Source organism: Somniosus microcephalus, chromosome 7 (genome assembly GCF_052327205.1).
Source record: "Somniosus microcephalus isolate GS21.2 chromosome 7, FLI_Smic_1.0, whole genome shotgun sequence".
Taxonomy (NCBI): domain Eukaryota; kingdom Metazoa; phylum Chordata; class Chondrichthyes; order Squaliformes; family Somniosidae; genus Somniosus; species Somniosus microcephalus.
Window position 1 is genome coordinate 175,877,875 of NC_140993.1, and position 12,839 is coordinate 175,890,713.

Genomic DNA, 12,839 nt, shown 5'->3' on the forward strand with positions numbered 1-12,839 from the left:
CCCCCCTGATTTTGCTCTTCGTAGACATCCCAAATTTAATAAACTCCCCAGCCCTACGGAATAGGGTGTCAGTCTCCTGCTGGATGCAGGCCCTTTGACTAATCCTGCACAGGTCCCCCGTGGATGCCTGGAAGGATCCAAACTTGTAGAAGTTGAGAATAGTGATCACCTTCAACTGTACTCATTATGCTCCGCAGCACTTGGACCAGGGCTTTAAGTCCTCATGGAGCATACCGCAGTCGATGGCCTCTTTTGTAAAACAAAGCCATTGCAACAGTCAGCTCCTCAGACATCTCCTCAAATGTCAGTCGAGGCCCATCAACTGTCAGGTCTGGGTACTTGCGAATTGGGTGGTCTAACCGCAGGTGATGCCTCACTCTCCTGGCTTCCTGTCTCTGGTTCTCTTCCTCCGCCTCCATTAGTGCACAAAGCAGGCATCGATCCACCAAAAGAGCCATTATTAATCTCTAAAATCAAGCTTAAATAGCTGTCTCCAGTAACAAAGATGATAAAGTCTTCATTCCTCTTGCAGCACCTGATTTGTGCCTGCTTCAGATGACTGCGCATGCCTATGCGCCTGAAAATCTGGTTGCATTTTGGAGGGCGGCCTCTGGACCAGAGCAATTGCAGGATACTCACATTTGTAACTGGGGGACGAGGCTAGTTTTATGGGCGGAGATAAGTTATTGAAAGGGATCTGTAGACAAATGTAAAAAAATGACTATATTTAGCCGTAAATTAGTTACACACGTAACTCACTTATGCCCAAAATTTCCCAATCTTTTAAGCTGCATATTTGATTTGTGCCCTGATTACGCATGTTTCTGGTCACAAATAGGCAGGAAATTCAAGTCCCAGAGCCCCGGATTTTGTAGTCAGCGGTGAATGACCGGCACTTGCCGTTCACCTCGCTGATAGCTGCCCTCAAAGATTTGACCAGCTTTAGAGCGCAGACTTTCTGTCATCAGGCATCTGATCCAGCACAGCGCCCTCTACAAGGGATGTGTGACATTTGTGAATAGGACAAGAAGTTTCGGGCTAGAAATTCATTATAGCCAAGGAATGGGGTCAGTAGAAAAGTTGGAGAATTAGCGCCTGGCGCAAATGCTTTAGACTGCACAAAAAATTCGTGCTCACTGCTCAATAAAATGATTGGAGCGCTAATTCAAGTCTTTAAGCTCAAGCTCATTGGCGTTACCAATATCAGGATGGACCAATATCAGGTGCAGTCTAATTGCAAGTCATGATTGCCACAGGCTTTTTCCAATTCTTAAAAGGAGGGGTTCATTGATGCTGCAGAACCTCATTCTCAGCATTGCTGGCTGTGCAGCTGCAGGTAAAGGAGAAGGAACCGGAGGATTGAAGCAGCTGTACTCATGGCAGATTCACACCCCAGGGAGAGAGCCTGCAGATTCAGCGATCAAAAGCATTGGAGGTGTTGGTGTTCGCTGTGGAGGGAAGGAGGGCGGTGCTCTACTCGGCAAGTGGCAGGTGGCCCTCACTGCAAGTCTTCTGCACCATGTGGAGGGAGGTGGCGCAGCACGTCTCGGGCAGCACTGTGGTCCCCAGGACCCACACACAGTGCAGGAAGAAATGTAATGACTTCACTTGGGTGGTCAGGGTGAGTGAATGCTTCAACAAATGCTACATACCACCATCTGAACCTCAGTCTACACACACTGCCCAAAGCACCACACCCCCAGCACTTACACACCAACAATATCTACCTACCAACACTCACACCCTGCATACAATGACAGCTATTCAACTATGCCAGGCACATCACCCAACACATTGCTCCACACTCACTCACACACTTTCCTTTCTCTTGCAGGTCAAGGTGGCTCACAACTGGAGGGAGCAGGAGTGCACAGGCAGGGTACAAGCTGACACCCAACCACTGTCTGCGCTGGAGAATAGAGTGCTGCAGATTATTGGGTGCCAGGTGGTGGGCGCTGTGGCCATCAGTGATGTTGACCCCCTTGGGGACAACAACGGTATGTTCATTCCTACTCCTCCTTCTCACATCCTACTTCCCCCTCACCCCACAAGTGTTTCGCACTTTCCAGCTAATCATGCTGTATGCATGGATTTCTCCCTTTCTGCCCAACTCCCCTCACCTTAACCCAACTCTTGTGCCTTTATGCTTACACATAATCAGCAAGCACTTGAGCAGCCTGTCCCGGAGGGCACCATAAAAAGCGAGGCTGGGGAAGAGGAGGCGGAAGAACACGCCGCGTCACTGTATGTCTCACCCGCAGGCACCAGCTCAGATACTGGCACTACGCATTCTTTAGAGGCTAGTATAGTATTAGATTAGAATTGCAATCTTTGTTATTTGTCCACTCGAGATGAAAGATATTCTACTGTAAAAATTACACTGCTAAACTATTTGCTTGTTCTGGTTTCTTTAATATGTTGTTTTATAGTTCAAACTTTAAAGTCTTTCAAACACTGAAGAAGTCTTTAGAGGTATAACGCAATCTCTTACTCAATGGCAATCTCTTACTCAACATCAATTAATAACCAAGGTTTCATATTCATTTACCGAGGCATATTACCAATAACTTTGCACAATTTGAAGGCAAGAACTGCCATTCTCAAAAGGTTTGGGCAGTTGGTACTTACCCACAAGAGGGATCTAAAATAATTAGGAAAGTTTTAAAAAGACCCAAAAATATAACATAACACAACACAAAACAAGTCCATTCTCTACTTAAAAGGATGACCTTAAAAGGACCTGCTCCCAGACCTTTGCTATTGTCATTCTGCAACTGGCTGCTAAGAGGGCATACAGGAGCCCTCTGAGTGGCTGTCCCTCTAATTCTACCTCCTTTCCTATGGAAGAGGGAAATTACTGACCTTTCCACATGATCAGTTCAGGAGATCAGGACTCAACATGTAGGAAGCTGTGATGCAAACTCATTCTACTGTTCCATGGCACAGCTCCAAATCATTGGGGGGGGCGGGGACATTAAATTTGAAAAAATGGGAAACCCGACCCAAACCTGCCATAAACATGCCTACTTCCAGTTTAACTGGGGCGGGTTGGGGCCGGTGAGTAACCTGCCCTCGAGAGGCGGGTCAGAAATTATAATATGTTAATGAGGCTGCATGCCTCAGATTTTAGCAGCCATTTGAATTGAACGGCTGCGAGCCCGGTTTCCGAGGATTCAGAAAATCCAGCAGTTAAAGGGAGGCGAGAAATGACAGATCCAGCAGTTAAGTGCTTCTTCAGCACTGCTTGTGGGCCAGGAGAAGATTGCTTCCCCCAGCCCACCAAACTTACCTGCCACAATCAGCTGCCCTCCCCGCGATCAGCCGAACTCCCACCCCCCCCGCCCCCCGTGATCTCTCGTCTCCGGTCCCTGGTTGCAGCCTTGAACACTAGGCTTTCCCACATGGCACCCAGCCGGCCTCTCAATCTGGTCAGCTGCAACATAATTCAACATTTTATTCACCTGGGGATGTTTTGGCACTGAGAAGGAGGGAAGCGGACTGAACAATTCAAATAAGGAGTTACAAGAGAAATAGGCACATAGCTGGAAGGCGATGTCACAGGCCCTCCCCATTTTCTATCCATCCCAAGTGGCATCAACCTTCTGTTGACACACGCGGACAGTCTCCTCTGCTCTTAAAGCCCCGCCGTAGCTATCTCCACTTACTTTATCCCATGTTCCAACCTTTAGCTCCAGTCACCACACACTCTCCCCACAGCAGCTCTCAAGTCAGAAGTGTGACTCATCAGTCACCTGAATGGGTGCAGCCGCACACAACACCACTCAAGAAGCTCAACATCACCTGTTTGATCGGCATACCCTGCCACTGACCTCAGTATCACAAACCGGACTCTAGGTCCTGGACTACCCATGAGTAACCCCACTAGAGGTCAACTGTGCATATAAAAGTTTTGAGATGTCCAACACTTGGGTATCACACTTGGTTACAAGCCTGAAGTTCTGTGTCACACTTGAAATGAATATAAAAAAGCAAGGAAGTCACTTTTTTTTTGTGAAGAGTCAAAGATTTACAAGCAGCTGCCCATCTAGAGAAACTTTTCCAGCAACAGAAAGTACCTTCCAAGTGAGCCTAGGTTGTGCCCAAGAACAAGTGGTCTCTAATTGACCTCAAGATGCATCTATTTACATCAATCAGACCTTGTGACTTAAAGGGACAAGCTACCTTATATACTGCTACACTTTGCAGTGTGATATGTTGTGTGTTACATAGTGCAATACGTCCTATCCTTCAACTCATTGTAAGCAACACCAACTGAGATCTGCTAGTCACTTTATTAAAAATAATTGTCCATTGGAAAAAATACCCATCTTTACACAAGCTTGATCATAGCTGGGTAAAATAAATTGTAGAGAACTAAAGACCTATGCTATTTAATACAGCAGGGTTATAAATTAATTGGACCTGAGCTTGTAGTTCAAAAAATGTTTGAATTTTAGTATGAAGGTGAATAATATCCAGCTACAAATCACTTTAAATTTGGTTATGAAAATATTTTCCCAAAAAAAGTACATTGTAAAAGTTTTGTTTTGGGTGTTACGGGTATCTAAAAGCAAGAAAGAAAATAAGCATTGGTATGGGATAATTCAATCACTCTGATGAGGAAATATAAAAGGAATTCATAAACAGTGTGCAATTTTGAAAACAACAGTATTTCAATAATACTGTTGACTAAGACGAGGAGACCCCGTTTGCCAGATCCTCCTCGACCAAATGTAGGAGAATCAGCACTTCTAAGAAACAGGTTTGAATGAGCTACAAAAAACAATAAACAAAATGGCTCACCTCTGCATCTTCACCCTCCACATGCTCATTCTCACCCAGCTCCTTTACTGGAAGTGGCGGAGGATCATCTTCAGTAATCATTATCTGCTCTGTGGAAATACTCTGCCGATTCATTTTCACCTTGCCTACTGTAGCATATTCTGCAGTACCATCAGCAAGTTCAGGATTTTGACCTTGTACCATGATATTCGAACCTGCATTTTCTGACTGATCATAAATTTCATTGGCCACACTGCCAGATTCCTCTTTCAGGTCCTTCACAGTTTCATAGAGAGAATCTTCAGTGATTATGTCCTGTGAAGAGCTGTCCTTTAGCACTTCATAGGTGTCATGTGCTCCACGAGAGGTCTTGCCTTCAGTCACTTCTGTAGATCCTGTGTTTGGTACTGAATCATTCCCAGGTATTTGTGGCAGTTCTCTACTCTGAGGACATTTTGAAGACTTATAAGAACTATCTTGTTGGTTTGCTACAATTGGAGGCAATGCATCTTCAGAAGAATGAACAGTTGCACTCTCATCTGAAAGAACTGTCAAAGTGAAATCATTTACCAACAGTTCCATTTTAAAAATCAATATTATTATGAGGCATGTAAAATTCTTTGCATTTGGGTAAAAATTACTCCCAAGATCTAACAACCAACATGAAAGAAATGTAAACAGAGACCACTGTTGGTGAGAGTGAACAGAAGCAACAAATGAAAAAGTGCCAATGAGATGCTTTTGATATAAAATGAACAGAGTATCAGGCAATGAGAATGACAAAAGAACCAACACTTTGACAAATACATGAAGAAATTTTAAAGTGACATTTCCCAAATGGAGCATTTAATCCGTTTTAGTAACCAGGAATCTCCCCATTACAAATTAGTTTAAGAAAAAAATACTATGTTATTAAATCTTAATGTGTGCCACCTATTTTAGGGTTGCTTCAAGCCAAATAATTAAAATGTTACTTTAAATGCCACGAGATTACTAAATACTAAATTGCTGGCTTACCATCTCCATTTGCAAGACTGTCAGCGTGACCATTTGCTGGCACCTCATTTCCAAAACTCGTGACTGAATAACTGTTGGTTTCTTTCTCTGAAGGCTGGAAAACATATTTGCATATCAGTGTCATGTTCTGGTAAAAAAAAGTTAATTTAAGATCTACATTAAAATGATATTACTTCAAACAAGCAAAATGAACTGTGCTTTGGAAATATAGATTACAACAGGGACTTGACTCTTCCACTTTCTCTGGTGCTTTCCCTTACAAGATTTATTTCACCTCCATACCAGCTCGGTAAAATTTTAAAGAGAATAGGCTGTCTTTAAAAAAAAAACGAAAGAAAAATGTCTCGCAATACTGAAACTTAGCTGGTTGACTTCCAGATAATTCATGTGTTCATGGTCTTGTCAATGTTGTGATAATTTTAATAGATATATGTTGCTTTGTAATATTGAAATTGTTCCTAGGAAATTAATATTTTGCAAGATTATGTTCCACAAAAGAACACAGTCCCTTTAAAAGGAAACTGTAACCATTTTGAAAATAAAAATATGAAGCAGTAGTATGGTGGCACAATTCAACAGAGTGGCAGGATATAGACGCTTGTAATTCTCCACATGGCAAGTTTAAAATTAAATCAAATCTGTGACACAAGGGAAAGACGAGAGAGGCCGGGCGTGTCCTCACAGTAGGAGATAGATTAGATGGTGAATCATTTTGTTCCCTCTTTTGCACCTAATAACTGACCCAAAAGTGACGCTCACAAAGTACTTGCACAGGTCACTTGCTCGCCCTCTAGGTTGGGGAAAAATATGCTGTCCAGGGCTAATTAAAAGTAGGAAATAAATATGGAGACAAACTTTAAAAAAAACGGTTCAAAAATTAAATATATTGGCCCGGATTTTAAAGTCAGCAGCAAATGAATGGCGCTCGCCATTCATTGCACTTCTACTTGCCTACGGAATTTCTGTGGGCTTTTATGCTACAACTTGCGGTTATCAGGCAGTCAAAACAGCATGGTGCCCTCTACAGGGGATCTGGGGCATGTGGAAACAGGGAAAGCAACAGTGTGTCTCTTCAACCAATAAGATTGAAGAATCCTCACTGAGGCCTGCAGAGTCTAAACCAGGAAGTATCAGTTAGAACATTTAATTCAATGTAAACCCATGCACAGAAAGTGAAATAAAGAAAGGAGAGGGGAGGAAGAAAGGAGAGGGGAGGAAGAAAGGAGAGGGGGGGAAGGAGAGGGGGGAAGAAAGGAGAGGGGAGGAAGAAAGGAGAGGGGAGGAAGAAAGGAGAGGGGGGAAGAAAGGAGAGGGGGGGGAAGAAAGGAGAGGGGGGGAAGAAAGGAGAGGGGGGAAGAAAGGAGAGGGGGAAGAAAGGAGAGGGGGGAAGAAAGGAGAGGGGGAAGAAAGGAGAGGGGAGGAAGAAAGGAGAGGGGGAGAAAGGAGAGGGGGGAAGAAAGGAGGGGGGGAAGGAAGGAGAGGGGAGGAAGGAAGGAGAGGGGGGAAGGAAGGAGAGGGGGAAGGAAGGAGAGGGGGGGAAGGAAGGAGAGGGGGGAAGGAAGGAGAGGGGGAAAGAAAGGAGGGGGGGAAGAAAAGAGAGGGGGAGAAAAGAGAGGGGGACAGAGAGAACTATTTCAGGTGCATCTGCAGTGCAACTTTGGCACTGGGACAAAGCAGTTTCTGTTTTGCATCCCACAAAAGTTATGGTGTAAATGCATCCTTAATCAGAAGCTGTCCACTCACTGCTTTAAAAAGGTTGGACATCCTTCCTATATTGCATAATGTTCCACAGAATTTTGGAATATAAAATTTTAATATGAAATGGACACTGTGATTTTGACTTTTTTAGAAAGCATCAAAAGAGAAGCAAGTGTGTGTTGTTGAAGAAAAGTATCATCTGCGTTACTCCACGACATTGAAAAATGTGGTCCATCAAAACCACGATAAATTCCATTTTCCCTGGAGTATACCCCATTCTGATTAAAGTTTGTCTAGAATCTCCCAGACAAACTAAAGTTATAACTTACATGTGAAAGGATGTCAGAGCAATAAGTTCATTTTTAGTTGTTACGTTTAATATAATTAGGAGACCATGTACATTGGTATTTAGTACATTGCTAGATTTTAACATAAAGCAGCTAATTGTACAACACATACCATACTCATTAGATTCTCATTATCCCCATTCTGCTCAGGAGTCTTCAAGTGTCTGGTAATAGAAAAGCACATGCAACATTAGATCATCCCATATATATGTACATAAATAAGATGTGCTCAAACAAGACGGAATTTTTTTTTAATAGCAGTTACCCTTCACTCCTAATTGACCCGTGACAGTTAAGAGATTTGTGCATTATAATGAAATGTGTTTGTTTGAATGCTCCATAATATAGCACAAAATACAATCTTAACATATCAGCTATACTAATGATCCCAAACCACTTTATAACGAGACTTTATGGGCGAGGAAAAAAAAGTATAAAAAAGTAAAGAGGAGCTGTCAACATTACTCCAGAATGCATCCTTGGCAACTGTCCCTTGCATGCAAAGTTTGTAATCACTTACTGAGTCAGGTTTATCAGATCATTCATGAAGCTATCACAAATCGGAGTTGCTTTTTGATACATATTAATAGAAGTCTCCTTTTTTGCATAAAAATAATATAAATTGTGAATGGAGGTAAAAAATGGTACTTTAGCAGTTGAGATGTTCTCTGCAATCCAGCTTGATGCATGAAGAGTTTTTCCAATCCATAGTTTCTAGATCGAACAGCTCGTTGAGTTGTCCATTGTCACACGAGTGGTAGCGACAGCTAAGGAGCTGACTTGTGTTACATTTTTAAACCTCCCCCAACACAAACATTCAAATAAAAACAGATAAAATTTTTGGTGAGTGCACAGAATATGATGGAATATAATGTGTAACTACAAATCTTTGAACATCCGGTAGTACATGAAGCATAATCAGGAGGCAGTACATTCATTTGAAAATAAAAACATACCATTACCTTCTCTCCCTCCCCCCAAGAGAATCACAATGAGACAGGCTCATAAATTAAATGGATTACAAGATGCCTAAATTAATAAACCATTGGTCACAATTTACAGAGCCGTTCATTCAAAAAAACAAATCAAAAGAAATCCATTGGTCTGCGCTGACCTAAGCCAAGCAAGTAGTGAGGGCAATACAGTTAGCCCCTGATTTTCCTGGGCTATGGGAGGAGGGGGGAAAGAAACAGCTGAGGTTCCTATTTCAGATTGTTATCTAAACAAAGTCTTCAGACAGAAGAGGAGTAGAAAAACGGGGAGAAAATGGGAGTATAAAGTAAATATTGCACCTTTTCAGATATTACTTTTGTAATATATGATCAGACCACTTATTACTTAAAAGCAGAATTTTTTTTAAATTGGACTCGGTGTAATGTTAACCCCAAAAATAAGGTGGGTTTGGGTTGGGTGGGAAATTAAAATGTTAAAAATCTACATAGGTTGGAAGAGGGGCGGGCAACCAACCCGCTCTCAGGAGGTGGGTCAGTCGTTGAAATCTTTTAAGGAGGCTGCATGCCTTCAATTTAATGGGATTTCTATTTTTAACCACAGGCCTTGGAAAATCCAGCAGGGCAAAGAAAGCGAGAAAGGGTGGATTCATAAGGTGAGTGCCTTTACTGCACTGCTTGAAGGTCAGAAGAAGCAAGAGTGTTTCCTCCCGGCCCAACAAGCTTACCTAGTTAAAACAACCCCCACCCCCCAAGAATTCCGCCCAACACCCCAACCCATTACCGAACACCCCTGCGATTATGGACCCCCCGTGATCTCCGACCCCCCCGGCAACTCTCTCCAATTCCCCCATCTCTGTCCCCAATCTCCGACCCGCCTCTGATTCCTCCGACCCTCCAACCACGTTCTACCCACCCCCACGATCTCTACCTCCAACACACACTAATCTTACCTTGTTCCTGGGGTGCGGCCTTTTCTGGAGCATTGGGACCTTACTAGCAGTTGTCCGTACATAGTGTGTTTACTAAATGGAACACTCTCGATTTACTCATTTGAGTTTCCCTAACCTCAAGAAAAAGCTAATTATGGGAAAGATCATGCACTGCCTGCAGTCTGGGCACGCATGGTACTGAACAACTTGTCCCCCATTCTGGTTCACTGTATATAGTTGGGGATCATACAGTAATATATCTGAATGATTGTATTCTGGAGATCATTCCACAGAGCTTTCTGTACCTCTCCAATTTATTCACTTTAGGATATTGTTCTAACCATACTTGAAATGAGTTTGTTATAATGGTAGAATTAATGAATGGGGTAGTTAGTATGTCTAAATTCCCCATTAGGACAGTACAATAAAAATATCTGGACACAATATTACTTGCCACTACATTTTACATCTGGATTGTTATTTTATCTCTGCAAATTATATGTATATTATTACTTATGCTTTATGATGTGTACTTCTTCCACTATAAAAATGTCAACAGAGTTTAAAGTTTAAAAAACCGTTATTGAATAAGTTAATCAATGAGTGTTGGTGTTTTGCTTCTACATAATTTTCCATTAGTAATTGCACAATCCAGCTTTAATACTGCATATAAAATACTAATATTCAATATAATTAAATACTAAATATACATGAAATAATGTATATTTAGTGCTAAAGAAATAGGAGCGTCTTGCATTGAATAATGTCCAATTATTAGATGTTTTGTCATGCAAACAATGCATCTTGAATAAAAAACGACTCTGAAGGAATCCTTATATCATTATATGCTGGAGTTTTACATTAGATGGATGCACAGCCCTCAACAAAAAGTCAATAAGTTGTTCAATAAATGAATTTGCAATGCCAAAGTCTGCCCAGTTGCATTATAACCAGACTGCCATCTACTGCAAGTCTGTATTGGCAAACTCAAAAGGAAAAGAGAATTGTAGACTCACTACAACCATAGGTTCTCAATTTCTGTTCGGGGCAGATTTCATAGACTGATAATAGATTGCTGGAGAATTACCAGAAGACAGCCCTTTCTAGGTAAGCCCTTTAATCTTCTGCCTGTAATGTAACAAATATCTTACTTTAAGAAGACACTGAAATCTAGGTCACACAAATCCTTACTGCAATGAGATTTCTTAGGGGATAATTAAAATTAAATTGACTTGGTCTCCTTTCTAATATACAAAGCAGGTAACAAAGGTTTGTAACTATTCAATTCCTTAAATTTCACAGCCCAGTTACTCAAGCGCATTGCTAAAATGTTCTCCTCACAGCAGTCACATATTGCACACCAGCACTTAGAGAAGACATTTTGGGGGAGAAATTCAGTATCGCCCCGTTTGGGGTGCAATGATCAGCCGGGCGCAAAGTTTAGCGGCTGACACTAATTATCGCCTCTGACTGCAAACTTGGCTTCTATCGCCCCTGGAGATGATTGGAGCGCTAAATCAGGCACTACACCCCTCTCAAGGCGTTAATGCAGAGGAGTGAGCCGCTACCTCAGAACGCTGGTGAGTCTCATGTGATGTCAGTCAGCAATGGAACACAGACATATTGGCGCTGGCCAGTTCTTAAAGGGGAGGGTTGATCTTGCTCTCCATCCACACCCTGTTGATTGCAGCCTTGAATCTCGGACTGGACAGACTTATACATCAAATCTGCTGGAAAGAACAATGGCGAGGACCAGGGAAAGAGCTCAGAGTGCAGCCCCCAGAGTGCAAAGCTGTCAAACACTGACAATCTCTGTTCTAAGGTGAGCCCTTGCACACAGGCTCACCAAGTTCCTGGGACATTGGAACCGGTTCTAGGGGAGGTGGGACCAGTACAAACTGGACGGTTTGCACCTGGGCGGGACTGAGACCGATGTGCTTGGGAGAGTGTTTGCTAGTGCTGCTGAGGAGGGTTGAAACTAAAATGGCAGGGTGTTGGGAACCTGTGCAGGGAGACAGTGGAAAGGGATTCAAGGATAGAAACAAAAGACAGGAAGGAGAAAAGCAAAAGTGGAAGGCAGAGAAATCAAGGGTGTAAATCAAACAGGGCTACAGTAAATAATAATTCTAAAAGGACTAAGAGTGTTAAAAAAACAAGCCTGAAGGCTTTGTGTCTTAATGCGAGGAGCATTCGTAATAAGGTGGATGAATTAGCTGCGCAAATAGATGTAAACGGATATGATATAATTGGGATTACGGAGACATGGCTCCAGGGTGACCAAGGCTGGGAATTCAACATCCAGGGGTATTCAATATTCAGGAAGGACAGGCAAAAAGGAAAAGGAGGTGGGGTAACATTGCTGGTTAAAGAGGAGATTAACACAATAGCAAGGAAGCATATTAGCTCTGATTTGGAATCTGTATGTGCAGAGCTGAGAAATACCAAGGGCCAGAAAACATTGGTGGGAATTGTATACAGACCCCCAAACAGTAATGCTGAGGTTGAGAATTGGCATTAAACGGGAAATTAGAGACGTGTGTAATAAGGGCACAGCAGTTTCATGGGTGACTTTAATCTACATACAGATTGGGCTAACCAAATTAGTAACAATACTGTGGAGGAGGAATTCCTAGAGAGTGTATACGGGATGGTTTCCTGGACCAATATGTTGAGGAACCAACTAGAGATCAGGCCATCTTAGACTGGGTATTATGTAATGAGAAAGGATTAATTAGCAATCTTGTTGTGTGAGGCCCCTTGGGGAGGAGCGATCATAATATGATAGAATTCTTCATTAAGATGGAGAGCGAAGTAGTTGACTCAGAGACTAGGGTCCTGAATTTAAATAAAAGGAAACTACGATGTTATGAGGCACGAGTTGGCTAGGATGGATTGGGGAACGTTACTTAAAGGGTTGACGGTGGATAGGCAATGGCACACATTTAAAGATCGCATGGATGAACTACAGAATTTGTTCATCCCTGTTTGGCATAAAAATAAAACAAAAAGGTGACTCAACAATAGCTAACAAGGGAAATTAGGGATAGCATAAGATCCAAGGAGAGGACATATAATTTGGCCAGAAAAAGCAGCAAACCTGAGGATTGGGAGCA

At 42.4% G+C, this 12,839-nt stretch overlaps 1 protein-coding gene across 1 annotated transcript in view; it reads right to left on the bottom strand.

Annotated features, from left to right (window-relative positions):
* The window catches only part of pag1 (phosphoprotein membrane anchor with glycosphingolipid microdomains 1), a 162,534-nt gene that overhangs the window by 47,996 nt on the left and 101,699 nt on the right, over positions 1 to 12,839 (bottom strand). The window contains exons 3-5 of the mRNA XM_085993238.1: positions 7,957 to 8,008; positions 5,800 to 5,893; positions 4,804 to 5,330 (exon numbers count right to left, since the gene is read on the bottom strand). Coding sequence (XP_085849364.1) covers positions 4,804 to 5,330; positions 5,800 to 5,893; positions 7,957 to 8,008 — 673 coding nt within the window. The remainder of the gene's footprint in view (positions 1 to 4,803; positions 5,331 to 5,799; positions 5,894 to 7,956; positions 8,009 to 12,839) is intronic.